Below are 20,295 nucleotides of genomic sequence, written 5' to 3' on the forward strand. Positions count from 1 at the left end.
CCTTTTCCCAATGGGTTTCATTAGTGTGTCTCATTTTAAATCCCCCTTGGAAGCTTACTGCCCCTTTACAATGCTTACAGAGAGACACATGCAGGTTCTTTTTTTCCTTAAGCATCACCAGAATAATTAATGTGTGATCAAACAAACAGCACTGAAGCTGGGGTAATATTTACTTTCTTTGGACTTCTCTGAGGTGTAGTGGGGAGCCCTGAGAACTAGAACAGACATTGACTTCTGTCACCAAAGGGGAGGTACACGTATTATTACAAAGTAAAAACTTAAGGTAACCACACAACCAGCACAGTAAAGAGAGTTGGACAAAACTGTTCATGCTGTGAACAGCGACCGTCACCAGAGGGACTTAGTTAAAAGCACAGTACCATGGCTGGGGATTGAAAAAGAAAAGTGGCTATGTACCGACTTGTTTTTTTTTTTTAAGCCATTCAAGGCTTGGTCTCAGGGGCCTGTAAAACTTCCACAGTTAAAAGGCAAAATTCAGGTCAGAAAACACAGTCAGAAACTGTTCTGTATAGTTACTACTTACTTGGAATAGACAAAATCAATGTTTCTAAACCAATCTAAAAAACAATAGACAAAACCACCAACACTGTAACATTTTCATACTTCCTCAAAGTTGTTCTTTTCAACCAGCTTCCACCTTAACTGGGCCTTTAAGCTTTTCACAGTTTTCTTAATTGATAATAAGTTGTTAATATCAGGTCTGTTATTCAGCCATTCCTCAGCCTGTTTTTTGAACTAGGAGGGAAAGAAAAAAAAAAAGAAAAAAATCAGAAAGTGTTCAAGCATTCTATTTTAACATGCTTTAGCCCAATGCATTAGAGAAACTGCCTGAAGCCTGTTTGAATTCAGCTTTTCAGAGTCTTGCCCCACATAAGAGGGGTTTTATTGTGTTTCATTTTAACTACATTAACAACCTCCTGGAAAACCAATATTCTACTTAAAGCTCAATCCCCTTCAGTTACATAGTACTGATTTGTAATGAATCCAGAGATTCCAGCTTCCATTGTTTTATTTTTTTAAAAAGTATCTTTGTATTTAACTGAAATAAAGCATTGGCTAAGGTAACGCACAACTGCAATTCTCAAGCTTTAACCCAACCAATCTCTCACCACCAATATACTCCTAGAATCTCCTTATAAAAAGATAAGGGGACATCTTTCAAAAAGAAATTATGTCAGAAAGGGTTACTAGTATAGATCAGTGTGACAGAAATAAATAAGGCATAAACTCACCTCAACACTCGCCAAGTATCTGTTCTGTATGACAGTGATCATACTTTGCTCCTGACGAACATTATGTATAACTTTATTGTAAGCACTCATAATTATTCCCTTCTCTGCTTCATCGTGCTCCTGGATTGAATTACACAGAGGGAGATTAAAGATTGAGAGTCGTTCTTCATTTATACACACCAACGTTTAAGATGCAAAACCTTTACTGAGAAATTCCACCGTTAATGGAAAAAATCGTTTATCAGATTTTTCTCTTTCTTCTTAAAGAGATTCTAAAAGGGAAGTTAGCAAGCCTAAGAGTTCATCCAATAGCTTCAACAGAACAAAACTGATTGGCACTTCTATGCAGAAATCCAATTTCATATTCCACATGCTATGAAAGAAATTTTTTTTAAGGATAGCATGGTTAGATATGAAGCATTAAAGCATGCAACCATTCTTCTACGAGAGAGTCACTGGTTCTATCACGGAGAGCAGTCACAAGCAGACTAAACTACTGGTTTGTTGTTAGTATGATGCTACATTAGAGGACAGGTTCAACTTTTGCTGATATGACCATTCTCTGGCACAGTAGGGACTCTCACTGCAGAGACAAGGCAAGTACCTCAAAGAGTTAGCAAAAGAGAATGGAGGAAATGCTTATCAGAAAAGGTAAATAACTGCAAAAAAGGCTAACACAAGCATAGAAAAAGATTACCAGTAAGGAAAGAACTCTTGTCCCATGCAATATGAAAGTGATGAAAAACTACTCGTCTCTTAAGACTGGAAGAAATAAATTTATCCATACACATTCCCCCAGAGAGGCAATCCCATTATTTTAAACAGAAACCTACTTTTCATCACCTGTATTTTCAACACAAGCACCAGAACTCAGTACAGCTCAAAGAAAGATTCTCTGCACATAGAGAGGGAAGAACCAGTTTTCCCAGTATTTCTTAGTTAAGCCAGTCATACATACAGCTACATTCCTGTAACCCAAAGCTGTCCTCTGCCTGTTGCCTGGAAAACACATTCTCTTCTCTGTGGGGAGCAACCTGAGTGACTTTATCACATTTCCACAAAAAAAGGTGCTGCCTTGTAGCAAATAAACTTGTCTGATACGTTAAGAAAAGCCTTAAACTGAAATCAAGAAATGTATAAAATATATAGAAGTCATGACACAGTAGGCATGATTAGAACTTACATTTAAGTCGGTATCCAGTTCTTCACAAATAGCCAGCTCAACCTTTTTGAGAATTTCATCCACATTGCCAACCACTTCCTCTAAATCTGAAGATGCTTCTGACATCAGGTCAAAACACTTCAAAGAGGGGGGGAAAAAAAAAAAAAAAAAAAAATCAATCAGCCTTGGAATTGAAAGTAAGAAGTTAGCAAGCAGACAGCAAAAACAAGCAAGAAATACAAAGAGTTATAGCACTACTGGAAATCTAACTAGGATTTGTGTCAGATCTCACCTTTAACTGCCTCACACTTGAGTGATATAACAATTTCTAGAACTAACAGAGTCAAGATTCACCAGGCAAGAAGAAAGTTGATTCTTGCCTTGATCGGGTTTTATTTTCCTAACCTCATTTTGATTTTTACCAAAAATGAAACAGTAGAAGAATCCCAATTTTCTACTGAGTTTCATGTCAAAAATCAACATGTGTGCTGCCCACACAGTGATACACAAGATGCTCAATATGGCAGTTTCACTATCAAGTGGGCTTTTCATTCCTATATAGTACTACGTGAGATAAAGACACATCCTGGGATCTATTTCACAGTTTATCAAGTGTGAAATAAGGTTAAAGATTTCACTAGGAAACCTAAGTGTTTTCACAGAAGTCAGAAATAATTTAGCTTCAAGATATATGATACAGAAGGTGCCAGAGAAAAATCAGTAAGATCAGCTTATAATTACATTGAAGGTTGTTTTCAGCAAAGTTGTTACTTGTATCTGCAGAAGAAGAGATATTACACTGGCAAACAGAACTAAAATGAAAATATGGTCCTGTATTTAACATGCAAGATACACAGTCATAATAGAAATCTGCAAACTCCACCTTGTTCATTTACCTATCAAGTATGTGTATTCCACTAAAGATTGTGAAAATATTTTATTGCCTTAACCTTAAAGGAACTAAAAATAAAAACTTTAACAGTGCAAGTTCAAACAGTATGTTGCTCCCCAAAGCCTGGAGCTGCGTACTTGGAAAGGAGTTGTCCAATCTCTGAAAATTTCCTTGTCTGTCGTTGACCCATTTCCTACTGTAGATTCTGATCGATGCTACACTAGATTAATTTGGATTCAGAAAGAGAGGAAGAGGAGTATCTATTTAAAATAAGAGGAGGGGAAACACTTCAAAGAAGCATTTGCTATACAGGATAGCTCACACTTTTTTAGAAAAGGAGCTAGAAGTTAAATTGCAACAGAATAATTGCATGTCAAAAGCTGAAATTATTAAGATGGATAAATGAAAATTTCTTCCTTGGTCTACCTACCAGTGCTTTACCAACCCATGCCAAAAGCCTGGACATTTCTTGTGTCTCTGAACTGTTTGTGGAAAACTTCAGATTTGAAACAGGTAAATCAAAGTTCATCACTACACTAACAAACCTTAGTCACTTTCATACATGCAGAACAGCACTCTGAACTGCATCCAGCAATCACAGAAACCCACCTGCAGGTTTGTTTGCCCCCTCTAATAACTGACATGATTATAAACACCTGCAAGTAATTATATTCATTAACATTATTCTGCATTTAACATGCACCAAGTCTACACTGCTGCTGAACAGCATTTACTGTCAGGTCAAGGAACACTGTTACTCATAACCGTCTGGCCACAGTAAATGCTCTGGGTACAATGAAATGCAAGGGCAGAAAACCTATTCACTATGAAAGGGCATAACCCTTGCGGATTATGTACATGTTAAAGGAGAAGCCCCAGCCCAAGCACTCACACCACCCAAGACTTTAACTGCTAGGACCCGAGTCCCTTCACAGCAGGCAGCTCCACTGAGCTGACGGGTGCCCCTTCTCCACTCCTCAACTCACGGGTGCTTCCTCCCCACTCTGGCTCCACCCTAGGTTTCCCGAAGCAGAGTCTCCCATACAACGTATGCCAGACGAATTTATTGGTACAGCGGTGAAAACAGCTCGACCTGGGTGCCTCCAGAGAGGGACCCAGAACAAAGAAATCCCTGGGTAATTATACTCTTACAATCTAAATCCCCCTCCCCTCAGGAGGCAGTTTGGACCAACAGTAGTATTTGGGTCTGGGGTCTTCCCATTCTTCATTGGGCACTTTCATTGCCTCTAGGCAGACCGATTCTTCTCTTATCTCTAAGATCGCAGCTTGTGCTAAGGCTGAAGCCTCCTTATCTTTCTGGTTTGCACCGGTTTCAGGGGCCCTCCTTCATGTAGCCAAGTAAAAGTTCAGTGCACAGTCAGTGGATCTAGGTGAAAGTTCTTGTGGCCTAAGACTTCAGCAAGCCTTGATACTAATGCTAAAGTGACTACTACAACATACAATTCACAGGGGAAGGAAGGTTATGCTGACACAGAGAACATTTACAGACAAGTGCAACAAGAAGGAGATAAAGAAGCAGGGCCTGCAGGAAAGGAGGGAAGATTAATCCTCCCAGGAAGATTAAGAGTCCTAAACTGAGCAAGAACATAGATATTAAGCACAGAGACAGGAAAGCCACAAAGTTACCTCCCTACTTTGCTCTTTCTTTACAAGCAGAACTGAATGGATGGTAACCCACTTCCACCATCCATCTCCTTTTAAGACAAAAAACACGCACTCAACTTCAATGCCCCAAACCTCCTACAACTCAGGCAGAGACACACAGCATCAGAATGGTATTCCAGAAGATATTGTAGGACATGCAAATAGAAGTGGACAATTTATTTGCATAAATTCTCCACAGTCAGCATTTCAATGAGGAAAAAAACTTCTGTTCTATATTTGTCTGCAACCTGTACCTAGATCATGTCAAGCCAGACTGGCTTCTTCTTTGCAGTGATCTTTCATCACCTCTTTCAGCAGCATTTAGGAACTAGAACCTTTTAAAACCTGAAGTCTTTCTATCCAAAGGCCACTTGAAAGGACTAATTAAAACATTTCAGTCACACAATGAACAGACCGAGCACACCCATACAAAAGTTATACTTGCATAAAGGTACTAATCTTTATACAAAAGATGTCCTTTCATAAGAAAGCATAAATTCTGGCTCACCACAAAGGTACACTGAGAATAAAGGTAAATTAACACTCCATTCCTCAACGCGTTACCTTTCCCTCTGTATTAAGGCACTGTCATTTAGTGCCACTGCTCTTATGCACAATCTCCCTGCCATAGGTAGTTGTCCCTACTAATGCCTACTCCTCACAAGCTCAGTTAGACAGTGTCATACTTCATCTTTTTCACCATCAGGAAAGACCGACTGTTCGCCTTACCTTTACGATGCCACTGAACCAGCCAGCAAGAATTTGCAGAGCTGTGTCCGTATCATTTCTGATGCAAATTAATCTCTTCATTTTAACACTCTTCCACTTAAAGAACTGTTGAAATACCTCCTCAGAGTCATCTGCTTCAGAGCCTTGACCATACACCATCTCCAGAGAAGCAGACAGTTCCTGTGCATCAAGTGAATCAAACAAAAACAGGTTTGCAAACCAGAAGAATTTTGTGATAGTATACTATCTATAAAAATCAAGACATTTAACACAGAAAAAGTTAGCACTACCTGCTGGCATAAAATTATTTCTACTATAAAGGCTTCTTTCTATATCCAGTGAAGTACATTTTATATTCCACTTTCCTCTCAGATCTAGTGGCAGTACGTCTACCAGAAAGCGCAATGCAGAAAAGGATCTCACACAGAGATCACAGAGTCTGATTTTTCCCTTCAAAACATGGAAGGAAAACACACCACAAAAAGCTTAAAAGCTCATAAGAAGTCATTTGTACTCTAGTTTCTTCTTCCTTGTGGATTGGACTTTAAAGTCGTACTCACCAGGACAAACAGCAAAATGGGGTTCAATTTATAATGCTTCTCATAGAACTGCTCAAATCTAGAAAACAAAGTGAACTTGTACTAAGAAACAAGGTGAGCAGCCAGACACCCAAGAAATGCTCCTGGACCAATCCCTCCCTTCAAAAGTCACTAGTCAAATCTATTCTGATGCACCTTCGTCATCACACCGATTCCTAGATGGAAGAGCAACTACCTACGTGTCTGACACCTGAAGGCCCTCTGAAATGAGTTTTACAGTCTGGAAACTTCTATTTCCATCTAAAAGCCAAGTATTCTGCAAGTATATGAAGCACAGGGTCCACTTCCTTTTGACTTGTATTGGAAAACGAACTGAAGTGCTACACCTAAGGGAAACGCATTGAGGCTAAAGCTCAGGCCAAACAGAAATCACTTTTAAACAAAGGGCAGTCTGTCAAACAACCTGAAGAACAAGCAGGGTCAGGGAGGAATGTACCGGTCAATTACCAGTGGAGACAACATCCTGACAGAAAGCAGCCTTCCTTGCACCTGGGTGGAAAGTCCCATGCCGAAAAATATTTGAGAGCTACACTGGTGTTTGCAGGCAATTTGCTGTAGTTCAAAAGAGAAAATTCTCCCTAAACAGTGGGATTTGACTGAATGAACCTGTGCTTTTGTAATATAAATATCATGGTTTAGCTTCAGTCGGCAACCAAGCACCACACAGCCTCGCGCTCACCCTCCCCCCCGGTGGGATGGGGGAGAGAATCGCAAGAGCAAAAGTAAGAAAACTTGTGGGTTGAGATAAGAACAGTTTAATAATTGAAATATTATTATTAATAATAAATATAATTATAATAATAATAATGATAATGATAATAATAATGAGAAACTGAGAGAGAGAACACCAGGGCGGGGAGAGGCAGGAGGGACAACCAACAAAAACAACAAGTGAGGCTCACCACCTACCGACCGACGCCCAGCCAGTCCCTCAGCAGCGATCACTGCCCCCTGGCCAGCTCCCCCTACTTTATATACAGAGCATGACACCATATGGTATGGAATAGCCCTTTGGCCAGTTTGGCTGTGCCCCCTCCCAGCTTCTTGTGCCCCTGGCAGAGCATGGGAAGCTGAAAAGCCCTTGACCAGTGCAAACATTACTCAGCAACAACTAAAACATCAGTGTGTTATCAACATTATTCTCATACTAAATCCAAAACACAGCACTATACCAGCTACTAGGAAGAAAATTAACTCTATCCCAGCTGAAACCAGGACAAAATAGCATCCTTCAGCTTTCAAAATCCATCATTTTACTTACCCACATCATTCCCGACAAGATGACTAAAGAAACCCTGAGAAAGGCTGCTGAGTTTGCTTATATATAGTGTTTCACTTTTTTTCTTTTCTCAGATCCCAGAATATTTGAGTTAAATATCACAGACCTTCCCAAACAACATCTAGGTCATATAGATGAAGAAACACACCAAAACACCTCTCTGTCTCCTCCTCTTGAGACAGGTTTTCATTTTTGTGTCCCTTCAGACTGAACTGCCAATACTATGGAAAAAGCATTATGACAGAACTTAAAGTCACTTGTCAGGAGCCTTTCAGACACTTGAAACACAGAGGTCATACAAGCAACCAAACGTAACTAAGTAAAACAGACTGTCTGACACTACCACCACAGGCCAGAACGCGGCAGCAATGAACTCCCCTTGCTGAGGGCTGCAGGGACTGTGGAGGTGAGGAAGTGAGCTTGACCAATTTTGTAGAACTACACATGATGATGCCACAACCAGGCCTCACCTGTACAGACACAGCACAGCAGAAGTTCAAACTGGGACCAAAAGCATAAGAATTTCCTCACATAACAACTAAATACAGTGACCACAACCCCACCCCACAAAAAAAACACCCCGCATATCACCACCAAACACACAACCCAAAAAAACCCCAAAACAAACAAAAAAAACCACAGCACCAAACAGTATTTGATAGAATTCTAAAGCTAATTTCGTAACAATGGTTACTATAATGAACAGCATTCATTTAGTACAACAGATTGTTTAGAACAGCAATTTCCAACTGAGCCAGGTGGCAGGAGCTTTGTACAAATATGCTTGTCTATAAGCAAATACAAAAAGTAGGTTTGTGCTAAATTTATGGAGGCTATTTAAATCACTCAAGTGCACAACCAATTTTTCTCACATTCTTTTTTGAACAGCTGGATTTTAATACACCAGGATACACGTGGATAGAAAGTGGCACAGCAAGGGAGAAGCCAGGTTCAAATGGAACAGTCTGAAGGAGGGAGAAAAAAAATCAGCCCATTTAACAGCAGACAAAAGTGGGTAACAGAACTGAGAAAAGTGCTCTGTAACAGTTTCATATCCAATATCACATCCTGTTTACAAAAATGGCAGCACTAGTTACACCAGAAGCGTATCTGCATGCATTCCATCAGACTGTCCTCAAGGAAAGAATCCAGCAAGTTACATCCTATTTCTACCCATTTATTTTTCAAACTACAAACACACTTCCCTAAAACATTAGCAACTTCACCAGCATATGGATACAGAAACAGGCTCCAGAAGGATAACGAGTCACCATATGAAGATGGCTCAGTGGCCTACATGCACTTGTCCCAGTTGCTATCTCTAAGCATGGTAACTCAAAGGGAGCACAGAACAAGCTACTACAGGCTGTGTGTGGGGCAAAGGAAACATGCGTACAGACAGCTGACAGAACAGCTGACAACCGTTCAGATCATACCCTAGCGTGCTTTAGAAAACCTAGGTGTATGCCCACACTCTTGGCCTTCCTCTTAACCAATGCAGTATTATCACTTGGAAAGCATGGAGCTCACCAACTGTTTATTTCAGCCCTAGCCAGTTGGACCCAGCTGTGGCTGAAGCTGTTTGAATTTGTCTGTAGTTCAGGCCAACAATGGTTCTCAGTGGAAGGTATAAAACATAAGTCAGAGATGGGGGATGCAGAAGAGAGGTTTGCAATACACAGCCTCTATGAGAAGGGCATTAGCTCCCATGGTCCTGTCCTTCTGAGAGGCAGTGGAAAAATACTTGTTTCTCTAGGGCAGCACAGCATGACCTCTTCAACTCTGTAAAATTGCAACCAAGGTTCTCACTGATATTTGGTAAAAACTTATTTCTGTTTCCCTGCTTGGGAAAACTATTTTGATCTTCTAGCTCCTAATACAAGAGAGAACCATCAACAGAGTTAAGCTAAAGCCCAAAATTCACTTAACACACCTAGCAGCATTTCAGTACCCCTTCAAGTATTTTCAAAAAACTATTAAAATTTCACTGCAGTACCGTTACGTAGAAGATGCTTAATGCCTACCACCTAGTGGATTAGCACAGCATAACCTTTAAACATACACCAAAAAAAAAAAACCCACCCCAAAAAAACAACCACAAAAGAGAAAAACCCCACACAACAACACACCACAACCTTCCTCTGACTGAGCAGGATCTACACAGGGCCTTTGGTGATAGAAAGCCATGAAATGCTACCCATCCAATATCTTTTCTAATTAGACACTAGACTAGAGCCAAAAAATAAGTGTTCCAAAACATTTTTTTGAATGGCATTGAAAAAGAATTCCATTAGAAATTGAGTAAGCAGTTCCATGAAAATGTGAATGCTTCCATTTATTAATGCTGCTCCAACCTTACACAAACTTATGCGCAGCCTGTAATCTTGGTGATTTTTCCTAAGAACCACATCTCATACATGTGTGGACAAATACATCTCTGGAATTTGTACAGACAAGCTGTCAAACAATTGCCAACCTTTTTCCTCTCTCCACACACACTTGCACAGTCAAAATAAAAGTAATATTTCTGAAGTTAAAAAGAAGAAAATAAATTATTTCTAATAGCAAAGGCCAGAAACACCAGCTTGGTAACATTTCTATAGGTAAAGTCCTCTTCAAAAGTTCTTACTGCCTCTACAGAGCCTATTTCCCTGTCTACTTCCCCACTTTCTGTTGTTGGTTTGGCTGGGAGGAAGACAGACTCTTGGTATAAACGTGTGCTTCTGTAGTGTTTAATACTCACATTAAAAAAAACAAACAACAAAAAAACAACAAACAACAGCATACAACTTTAAACATTTTACACTTTGCTACAGTCGTCCGAACTACGCAGCCATCTTAACAGAAAGGGCTAGGAAAGTGTATAACCCAATCACAAAACCCACTGCCACAATTTGCAGGATAACTGCATTGACTTTTTAACTGTAGGTTCTCTCATTAACACCTGCCTTCTACTAAATATTCTGTTCTTTGTGAAGTCTTGTTAGTCACCAAACACAGTACCATAAAAGAAAAGATGTTGGTCAAATTCAGGATCTAGATAATAATTTGCCTCTAGAAACAAAACATCTAGGAGACCAGGATCACAAGTAACACTGAGAACTACAGGTGTCAAATGTACAACTTAACTCAGAAGTGTTATCTAAAGCTTCATCTGCTGCTGTCTAGGTCTCCAACTATAAAACATTTAACATTTAAGAAACACCCTCCACAGGTTCTCAGTGTTTCAGAATCAATACTGATAAAACCAACCTCCTTACCTGTAATGTTCTTGAGCGCTCAGAGAGGGGCAGTTGATCCACTTCCAAAATTAATTCTTCTACTGCTGAATACAAGCTCTGCTGCACCTCATCTCTCTTGGTAATCAATTCATCTCTTTCATCCTATGCCGAAGGAAAAGCAAGTCAGCAACTCACACCAAGCGCCACATACGCAATGTGGAAACTGATACAAAAACGCATTAATCCCTGCAAAGTATGAGTAGTACAATACATGCCTGACTAGGAATGAGTGAAAAAGCAAATTTTGTTTTTAACCTCTGCTCTTAAGACATGACCACCTTGCACAAATACAGCATCCTTTACAGTGTAAACGTATGCAACTAAAGAAACAGTTTCTGCATGACTGTTGATAACAGTGGGAGTCCTAACTGTCACTGTCAATCTAAAATGTCCTAGCTGTCCTGCAGTTTTTTATCGTATTACAGAAATTAGAATTTGGATTATTCACACTTCCATACATGCCAAATTATATCCACAAAGTCAGATTGCAAAATATTACTTGCTGGAGAAGAATACTCTAGGATCAAATAAATCTTTTTACCAATTTTTTTCCTTGCCTTCTAGCAGGAAAGACAGGTGACCTATAAACTCCCTGCTGATTATCTGCAGTAAAATTATTAAACTAAAGATAATTTTCTAGGGACAAAAACAAAGTTTCCCTTGGATCACTGGCAGGATTATTTCTGCTAATAGGAGAGGAACCCCACCATTCATATCAGACAAGGTACCTAAGAGACTCACCAAAACCAAACCTTTCGAAATGGATGAAGCAAGTTACTCAGAAGCACGTTTGCAGTGTTCTTTTCACAGTGATTTAACCCAACATGCCCACAGAAATACGAAAATACATATGAACATGGAAGACCAAACTACAGCTTTGTAGACCTGCTGTAAAGATTTGCTATTCCCTTCTATATCCACCTCCAAAAAAGTACGTAAAATGACTCAAGTAGATATAACACACTGTCCTGACAGGTGTTCCCTTCCCCACCCTGAAAAAAAAAAATAAAATCTTGGAAAGTCTAGTGTGGAAGGCAATTAATAAAGAAACAGAAAACAACAAAAGAGTTAACCATGGCACTAATACCAGTTTCACATGGAGCCAAAGAACAGTCAAATTAACACTTCCTACTAACAAGCAACATGTAATATAAATATATCTGTAATATAAATATGTATATACAAACAGAGGTTCCCAGAGTTTTTAAATTTATATTTTATCCAGTGAAAGCTTAGAAGTTGACTTAATCAGGAGTTTGTAAGTAGAAGGAAGACAGACTAGAAACCTTTTGCCTGTAACAGACAAGGGCAGAATGAGATCCAATGGCTGGAAATGGAAAGATGGGCAAACTCCATCTAAAAATAAAACCCCAAGTTGCAGTACAAACTGCTTTAAAACTTACATTAGCAATTGAACAGATGTTGTAATTCAGCCAGACATTAGTGGGCTGGATAATAAAAATCAGTGGATTAAGTTCTACTATAGAAGGTGAACATAACTTACTGCTTCAACACTTAAAAACATGAAACAACAACAAAAAGATTTAATAGGCACTTCTGCACTTTTTGGGCATCTCTGGTGACCAAAAGCACACACAATTTTTACAGACTTCCTGCTGGTTTTCCTGCATAAGACAGGAGCCAGTTTGTAAAAGAATACTGTAACACACTGCATGAAAAGTCTTCTTTATGACAAGGGATCCTTATTCCTTTTTAAGACAAGATTTCCGCAGAATATTACTTCAAAAACTAGAGCAATAGAGACTTCATGTAGTAGAAGATTCAACCAGGCAACCAAACTCCAATTAATACCAGTTCAAGCACTAGAGTAAATTCAACAGTCTACACATGACTAAATGACAATCCAGGAACTCAATAGATGGCTCGGGAGCCACAGGACAAGTCTTCTAATGTCTGCCATTTAACTGGGTACATGCAACAGTTCATGGCTCAGATAATGCGTGTTAAATAACAATAAATTCAGAGAGCATTAACGACACAAGGCAGTGTTTTAATAGTCTGCTTTTCAAAGACGTAAGCTCATCACAACAGCAAACAGTAGAATTAAACTCCTTTAGAACAGGCTAAAAGCTTCTCAAACTACAAAATTTAGTTTCTTTTGTGTCTGATCCATCTTATACCTCTCAAAAAAAAAAAAAAAACCCACAACTCCACAAACAACCCCACACAAACAACCTGCAACTCGGTCATACCAAATGCCAAGCTAGCTTACCATCTTGTTTCTGATAACTATAGCAATGCTTACGAAAGTCCATAAGAGCAGGATATGTATGGTGCAATCACCTCATCAATGCATTCTTGCTTTAGTGTGATTTAATGACCTCATAAGCAAGAGAAAAAAAAATGAATCCCCCTCCATGGATAAGTTCTAATCCATTTTTAGAGCCTATTTCTACTTTTGGCCCCAGTTTTTGGCTCCCCTTAGTTCAAGTTACTACTTTGCAGTACACGGAACAGCTAAAACTAGCTCTGGCATCAGCATCCTCATTAAACGGCTCTATTTATTCCACCCTCCCCCACTTTTTTTTTTTTAAATGTGCAACTCAATAGCTCCCCTTTTTTAAACATTGGCATGATTATTTTTTCATCCTTCTCACAAAAAATGCTGAATATGTACGCTATAGTCTCCAAGAAGTTTCTAAATCAAAATCATAAATTGACACATCCATAAAACACTATCTACAACATCTGAAAAGTCAGAATTTGTATTACACCCTATTACTATGAGTATCTGCCCACACTGCAATCAGGGGAACTTCTAATTATCCCTGTTTTTTCATCTGTAAAGCTGCCATCCTCTCAGTAACGTTTCATAGGAGTGCTGGTTAAGTGATCAGCACCACTACCTTCCTATTGGCACACAGAATTTACATCAAATTCTATGATTAGTTTTGAATATATTTTTAAGCATTTCCACTCCAGAAGAGCCATCTTTGTCATTTTCATACACACCATGCCCCAGTACTACCTCAGTTCACTGATTATCTTATTACGTTTCCAAGACATACGTTACATAAATACCTTATTAAGAACAAATGCTCTAGTCACCCATCTTCATTTTTGGGACAGTATCCAGGAGAGACCCAGTTAAACCAGCATAAACCAACTAAGAAAGCACAGACAATGAAAACTGAAATAATGCCATTTACTCTGCACTCAAACTTTATTGGGTTTACTCATGCCTGTGATGTTTGCTTAAGATGCATTAGGTTTCCCCCCAAAGCAAGACAAGATGTTCACTCTCAAGAGCTTACAAACAAATGAGGCTTGTGACAGTGAGAGAGGGCATCAGCACTCCAGGGAGGTTAAAGAGCACAGCACATTGCTCAGGCAACTGAATAGCAAGATTTAACTTAGTAAAACCAATTTTGACAGCTAGGTTGACAAATTAAGCAAATAGAGTTAAACAGTCTGCTGTAGTTCAATAGCCAGCTATTTCATCCATCTGTTTGGGTTCACTGGGCTTCACGTACACTGGATTTACATGCACCTCATTTTAACTGAGCAAGAAACAAAGTTAGTGACATCAACATACTCGGTTGCACTATCAAAAATATTTGTTAGCCTATCTACAGTCGGTATAATTTAGGTAGGGATGACAGGCAGAATAACAAGCATACCCTTTTACTGTGTGCATCCTAGACATTTCATGTATTTGAAAATACAGTAGCCAAGATTCTGTGGCATGTTACAGCACATAAAATAGATCTTTAAAAATCAAAATTATTCTCAGGAAAAAAAAAAGTTACATCACTACACTGCATATTAAAACAGGACAACCTTTGTGGTACTGTAGCTCTAGCATGATGCAACCAAAACTGTACCCTTGTTCTGTACCCTTCACCTACCAAAGTTTTCACAATACTTAAGACAAATTCCACAAGAGCCTTGAGATGTCCTGCTTCCAGCTGCTACCAATTCATCTTGAAACTAAATTAATTCTTCAGGGAGCTCTACACTTCCACACACATTCGCACTTGCATACCCTTTGCAGCACTCGGGCACTCTGGGGGATACCTGACATCTGGCAGAACTCATGTTGTCTTTATTTTTCCCCGTTTAAAATATTGGTGACACTACCATGACAACTTCCCCTCTTCAGATAGCAGGATTTTTTTTTTTTTACAATGGCGTGCTCTTGCAAAGTTGTAAGACTTCGTGCCACTGTTCATTTACACCTTAGCTTAGGCAACCAGGAACAATGTCAGAATGGGTGGGGGAGACAGACAAGGGCGGTGGTGTTGATTTCTGAATAAAACTAGTTTTCAAGCTATGTGTGAGGACACATCTTGTCAACACAAAACAGAGAGCTACACAAACACATGTGGAGCTACCAGAAGCACCATAGTGCTGTAAGCTCATTTCAGTAGTACTTCAAATATTTTGGCAGTGTAACGCACTACAATGCATCATGCAGATATGACTTCATTGCTAGCCATTCACAACTGAAATGGGTGACAATGTCCAGACTGCCTAACATATTCCAACAAGTTAGTCCATCAGAAAAACCTCAAGCACTCTTCAAGAATGAAACCTCTTTTCATGATGTTTCTTATGGAAGAATGCTGTTTGCTGGGGTTGGCAACTCAAAAAACAAACAAACAAAACCAACCCACACACTGCCACCTGAATGACACCAAAGCCACCATCTCCTCTATTGAATAGACACTTTGAGACTCCCCAGTCACACCACTGTATCTCCATCTGTCCTAACTCTTGTCCACATTAAGAGCTTTCTTTCCCTCTATCCCCAGCCCAACTAAGTCAAAGCAAAACTGGACGAGGGGGACGAAAACAAGTTCTAAGATGGCTTTGCTTTACTTGTCTGCTGCTGTTCAACAAGGCTTACGGACCCGCTTGAGCTCAACCATCCCATGTAAACTCCAGAAAATTACAACTGCTACTATTTCATGTGGGATCAGGAATTCAACCAAGGAAAGCTTGTGCAAGTGAATCCCTAAGCAGCCCTGGCTCCTGGGTACCTTGCAATCTAGCTATTCTTCTACACATTGCTCCCCTGTACAACATGCAAGACTAAAATGTCATCTGCTTATTAACGCTTATCTTAACGTTGTCAAGTTTAAACATTTGACTTTGTTTACTAAAAACTATTTATTTCCACCTACAAAAATCAGATGTATGCCATACCATAGGTGTTTTAATACTTTTCCCTGCACAAGCAACAACAGAATTTACTCGGGTTCTCCTCAAGGCTCACTATTTTCTAGTCCACTTCATGAGCTGTTAAATTCAGTGTAACACAGCAATACTTCTTAAGCAAACACGTTTAAAATGTTTTAGGTTATACTTGAAAATAGTCACAACACATTTGCTGTCATTCTCCCAGGTGCACAACTACCATCCCTTCCCCGCCTTACCACAATGCCTGCCGCAGACCGGGAAACCTTCCCATTCCCAGGAGCAGCATCACCGCACACGAGAGATGCAGTACATAACCATCCTTATCAACACAGCCATGTCTGTGTACCCAGGCAGGCTTGTTCAGATCTGTGGTTGCAGAGAAGTTGCACTAGATGGCAGCTTTCCTCTATGCAAGTCCATCTTCCCATACAACGGCATTTGCATACTGCTCTCCCTATCCCCATACGAGGGAGGCATATACTAAGTAGTGGCATGCTGCTTTAACAAAAGGTTTTGAAGACAGACTGCAGCTGCACAGCTGAAACGGTTTCTAACTATTATGGAACAGAAACCTTTTAGCTACCATGTTCTGATTTCCTTATACTTCTTTACACAATCAAAGGTATCAAAAAGTCTAGGTTTAACACAAAGAAATAACACTCCACAAATACATCAGTTGTGGCAAAGGCAGCAAAGCCTCTGATGTTATCTAGCAAAGGACAGATGTTTCCATGCTGCGCTCATGCTACCCAGCTACACTTATAAGACTAAAATACTCTGTCAATAGCTGTTAAATTATAGCTCTTGAGACAAAAATAATTCCAACCTACCACATTTCTGCATAACTGAATCCTCTCTTGAGCCAAGTCATACTCTGTCCAAATCTTCTGCAGTTTTTCCAAGGAACTTGGAACAGTGACACATCCTTCTGTAACTACTTTTATGGCTTGTGAGAGCTGCTCCCCAAAATGACTGTTCTTATTTGTGTGCCTAAGTTGTAAGAAGGAAACAACATTTTACCAGGATTTTTTTTCCCCAGAACTTAAGCAGTTTAAAAATCAATGCTACTCAGACTCCTTGAACATAGAATTTTGAGATAGCACCTGCCATGTTAATAACCTAGTTTCTTTCAAAAGGTAGCAGCAGCAATTTGTCTCATTCAGCTGTTAAATCTTTTTTTGAGAAAGGAAGAAGGACCTAGAATACATTCATTATACCTCAGTATTGACAAGACTGTACATGGAAATTGTCTCCTGCTTTTAATTTCCCTTTTGTCCTATTTCCTCCCTTGGTATTTTTTTTTACTCATCTTCTATGAACACATACAGCAATATATATATTCCTTCTTAAAGGAGCTGCTGGTCATTTCTATTTCAAGTCTCCTTCCCACAGCAGTTTTGTCCCTTCTTTTAAAACTATAAGGGTAATTTGAGCTACCCAAAGAGATACACCTCTCACAGCAATACAGATACCCAAGGAACTCTGACTACCCAGTTACTTTTAACAACTATCTGCATTTACTAATGCGCATCTTCCTTGAAGATGGAATTGAAAGCTCTTCTTGCAACAGCTATGGTAAATGAGCAGAAGTGAACCGAAGTCATCTGATAAACATTGAGAAGCAGGCAACATAAATTCCAATGTGAGCTTCCAAAAAGCTCAGGTTTCAGCCTTGCTTTTGGGAAATACTCTCCTCCGTATACAACACTACTTTTTCTTAGCAAATTAACAAAACAAAACTTTTGGGAAACAAAAAAGCACACATGACTTCAAGAGGGCAATGATAAATAGTACTATTTTAGGGAAAAAAAAATACATACCTAACTTCTTTCAGTGCCTTCACCTTAACAGCCAAACTTCTTATTTTTGTTCCAATGTAAGTACTTAGGGTTTCCTCAAAACTTGCAGCAGTTTTCCTGGATGCTTCCTTCTCTCTCTGAATTATTTATCATTTTTGGAGCAGTGTTTCACAGAGAGAGGTAAAGACAGATCAACAGTTACAACATGCAGACCATAATTCAGACTTTTGAAAACTACAGATAAACACACACATGCACGCACACACACACACACAGAGCTGGCCCTCTTCAAAACACTAACAAAATGCCTAGAAAGATATACAAACCAATGAGAATAATTTTATTTTCTTTAAAAGTTCTTAAAGGTTAATGGCTCATTTCCTTCCTCTCCTTTCAGTAGTGATGTGTTCAAGTGTATTTCTTCAATTACTCCCCATTTGATAGCAAGTCTTCAGACAACATGGAATTTTTTCTTTCTTTGCTGGAAAATTCCTACCCATTAGTTCAGGGAAATCAAGTCCAGGACCTCATTAAACTCCTTACTCTCATCACTACCACACCTCAAAATGGTGCAGCAAAACAAGAACTCTCACTGTATATACAACCATCTTGACCTTCCTACAAGGAATAGTCTTAAGACAAAATAAGGAATATTCCTGACCCAAAAAAAGCCCACACACCACATCAGGCTATATTCCTCAAGGGGCAATCTAAATTTAAAAGCTCTTGCTCTCATACCACAGAGATGCTTTTATAAACTCCACTTTAGGTAATGAAACACAGTCTTTAAAAGTTGTTAGCCTTTCAGACTCGCTACATATTATATTAAAAAACCAAAACCACCACCAAACATAGAAGGATATTAAAAAACCAAAACCACCACCAAACATAGATGGAAATAGTTTTGTATTTGCAGATGAGCATCCAAACTCTCATGACTGCAGGGCGGTTTTTTTAAGTACCCCTCAAAGCCACCACCACACATCATCCTTCTAGAACAAATCATTGCCTACCATAGTGTTTCTAAGCAGGAAGCAAGTATTTTCTTACTTAAAAGAATATCCACAACCTTTTCTTTTAAAGCAGTTTACTTGTATTCAACACAAAAGAGTAATTAAAATCTGTAGAAAACAATTTTTTTTTTAAATCATGAGACTATAGATAAGAAATGCTTCTAAGAATTCCTTGCATTCAAGTATTTTTTCTTAGCTGCAGACATGTATTCTGTTGCTTGTTAATTTAGTTTGCATAGACGTGCACAAACATCATTATCTTCAGTTGATGGAGAATCCGTGCAATGACAGGTTAGTATATGTAGAAACACAGGTGTTCTAGGTAGAGGTAACTGAGTAGCAAAGCTGGTTATGAGTAGTTTTATTCCACAAGAAAGAAAAAGGAAACAGCTGTGTGCAAGTTCAGGTTTGGGGCTGTCGAAGGGATTTACGCAACGGCAGATTTTCCTTTCATATCTGTAGAGATAAGATTTTGCACAACGTTTTTCTGAATTCATGCAAACATAACATCCTTTCACACAATCTCTTCTTACTACTGCTGTTTATTACACTTAAAGCCATTCACAGCATTTTTAAGCCTACCAGTAACTATTACTAAGTACTGTGGTTCTCAGATATTGCTAGCAACTTCCCTTGGAAAGAAACATAAACATCTTTTCTATTAAGCAGCAATTAAGGAAATAACCATTTTTATCCAGTTCTAAAATTCCACAGCTGCTATGATTCTGTGATGCTTAGGAATTTTCAGCCCAACACACAGAAAGCTGCTTTTCCCTCTGAGCTGAGAAAAAGGCAAGGATTACATCCTTATACACAAAGCATGTTTTTAATCACAAAGTGTAAAACTCCACATTCAAACTGAACGCCTACATCCAAACCAGCAGTTGCATCAAGCGTGGTGGCAAGCCAGTACAGACCCCAAGGGGAGCTAGGGTCCAACCTGGACTGCAAAACGCGTGCTGACACACACTGACAGCATCTCCCTGCACCAGGGCAAGACAAGTCTTCACTCAACTAGTTTAATCCTTCTGTATTCCAAAAAACAGTGCACAGCTGAACTGCAGTACGATGAAACTGTAAGACAGAAGCATTGCCAGAAACACTCACAACAAGGAAAGAAGCATCCTCTTCACATTTCCACATACCTGAAGTTCACGTTTCAGCTGTTGAACCTTCAGTTCTAGTTCCTTCTGCCTCTGCAAGAGATTTACATTCTCCCTTCTGAGAATTTCGTTCTCTTCGGACAGCTTCTGATCTGGTCTTATTTGTGCCAAGCTGGTGTCTGGCACTGAGGTAGAAACTATCATTTTTTCCCTTTTAAAAAATGAATTAAGAGGAATTAATTAATTAAAAAACACCAAACAAAACCCACAACATGCATTCTTTCATGCTATTGTAATTTCAATAATGACTACAGAACACCACATCGAAAAGACTATAGAAGCACCTACGCAATCATG

General features: G+C 39.2%; 1 protein-coding gene across 1 annotated transcript in view; it reads right to left on the bottom strand.

Moving 5' to 3' along the window:
* The window catches only part of STK31 (serine/threonine kinase 31), a 42,433-nt gene that overhangs the window by 13,414 nt on the left and 8,724 nt on the right, over positions 1-20,295 (bottom strand). Inside the window, exons 7-14 of the mRNA XM_072851460.1 lie at positions 19,981-20,149; positions 17,844-17,959; positions 16,854-17,013; positions 10,840-10,962; positions 5,702-5,881; positions 2,437-2,553; positions 1,254-1,373; positions 625-756 (exon numbers count right to left, since the gene is read on the bottom strand). Of these exons, the coding sequence (XP_072707561.1) occupies positions 625-756; positions 1,254-1,373; positions 2,437-2,553; positions 5,702-5,881; positions 10,840-10,962; positions 16,854-17,013; positions 17,844-17,959; positions 19,981-20,149 (1,117 nt within the window). The remainder of the gene's footprint in view (positions 1-624; positions 757-1,253; positions 1,374-2,436; positions 2,554-5,701; positions 5,882-10,839; positions 10,963-16,853; positions 17,014-17,843; positions 17,960-19,980; positions 20,150-20,295) is intronic.

The sequence above is a fragment of the Ciconia boyciana genome, chromosome 2 (genome assembly GCF_034638445.1).
Source record: "Ciconia boyciana chromosome 2, ASM3463844v1, whole genome shotgun sequence".
In the NCBI taxonomy this organism is placed as follows: domain Eukaryota; kingdom Metazoa; phylum Chordata; class Aves; order Ciconiiformes; family Ciconiidae; genus Ciconia; species Ciconia boyciana.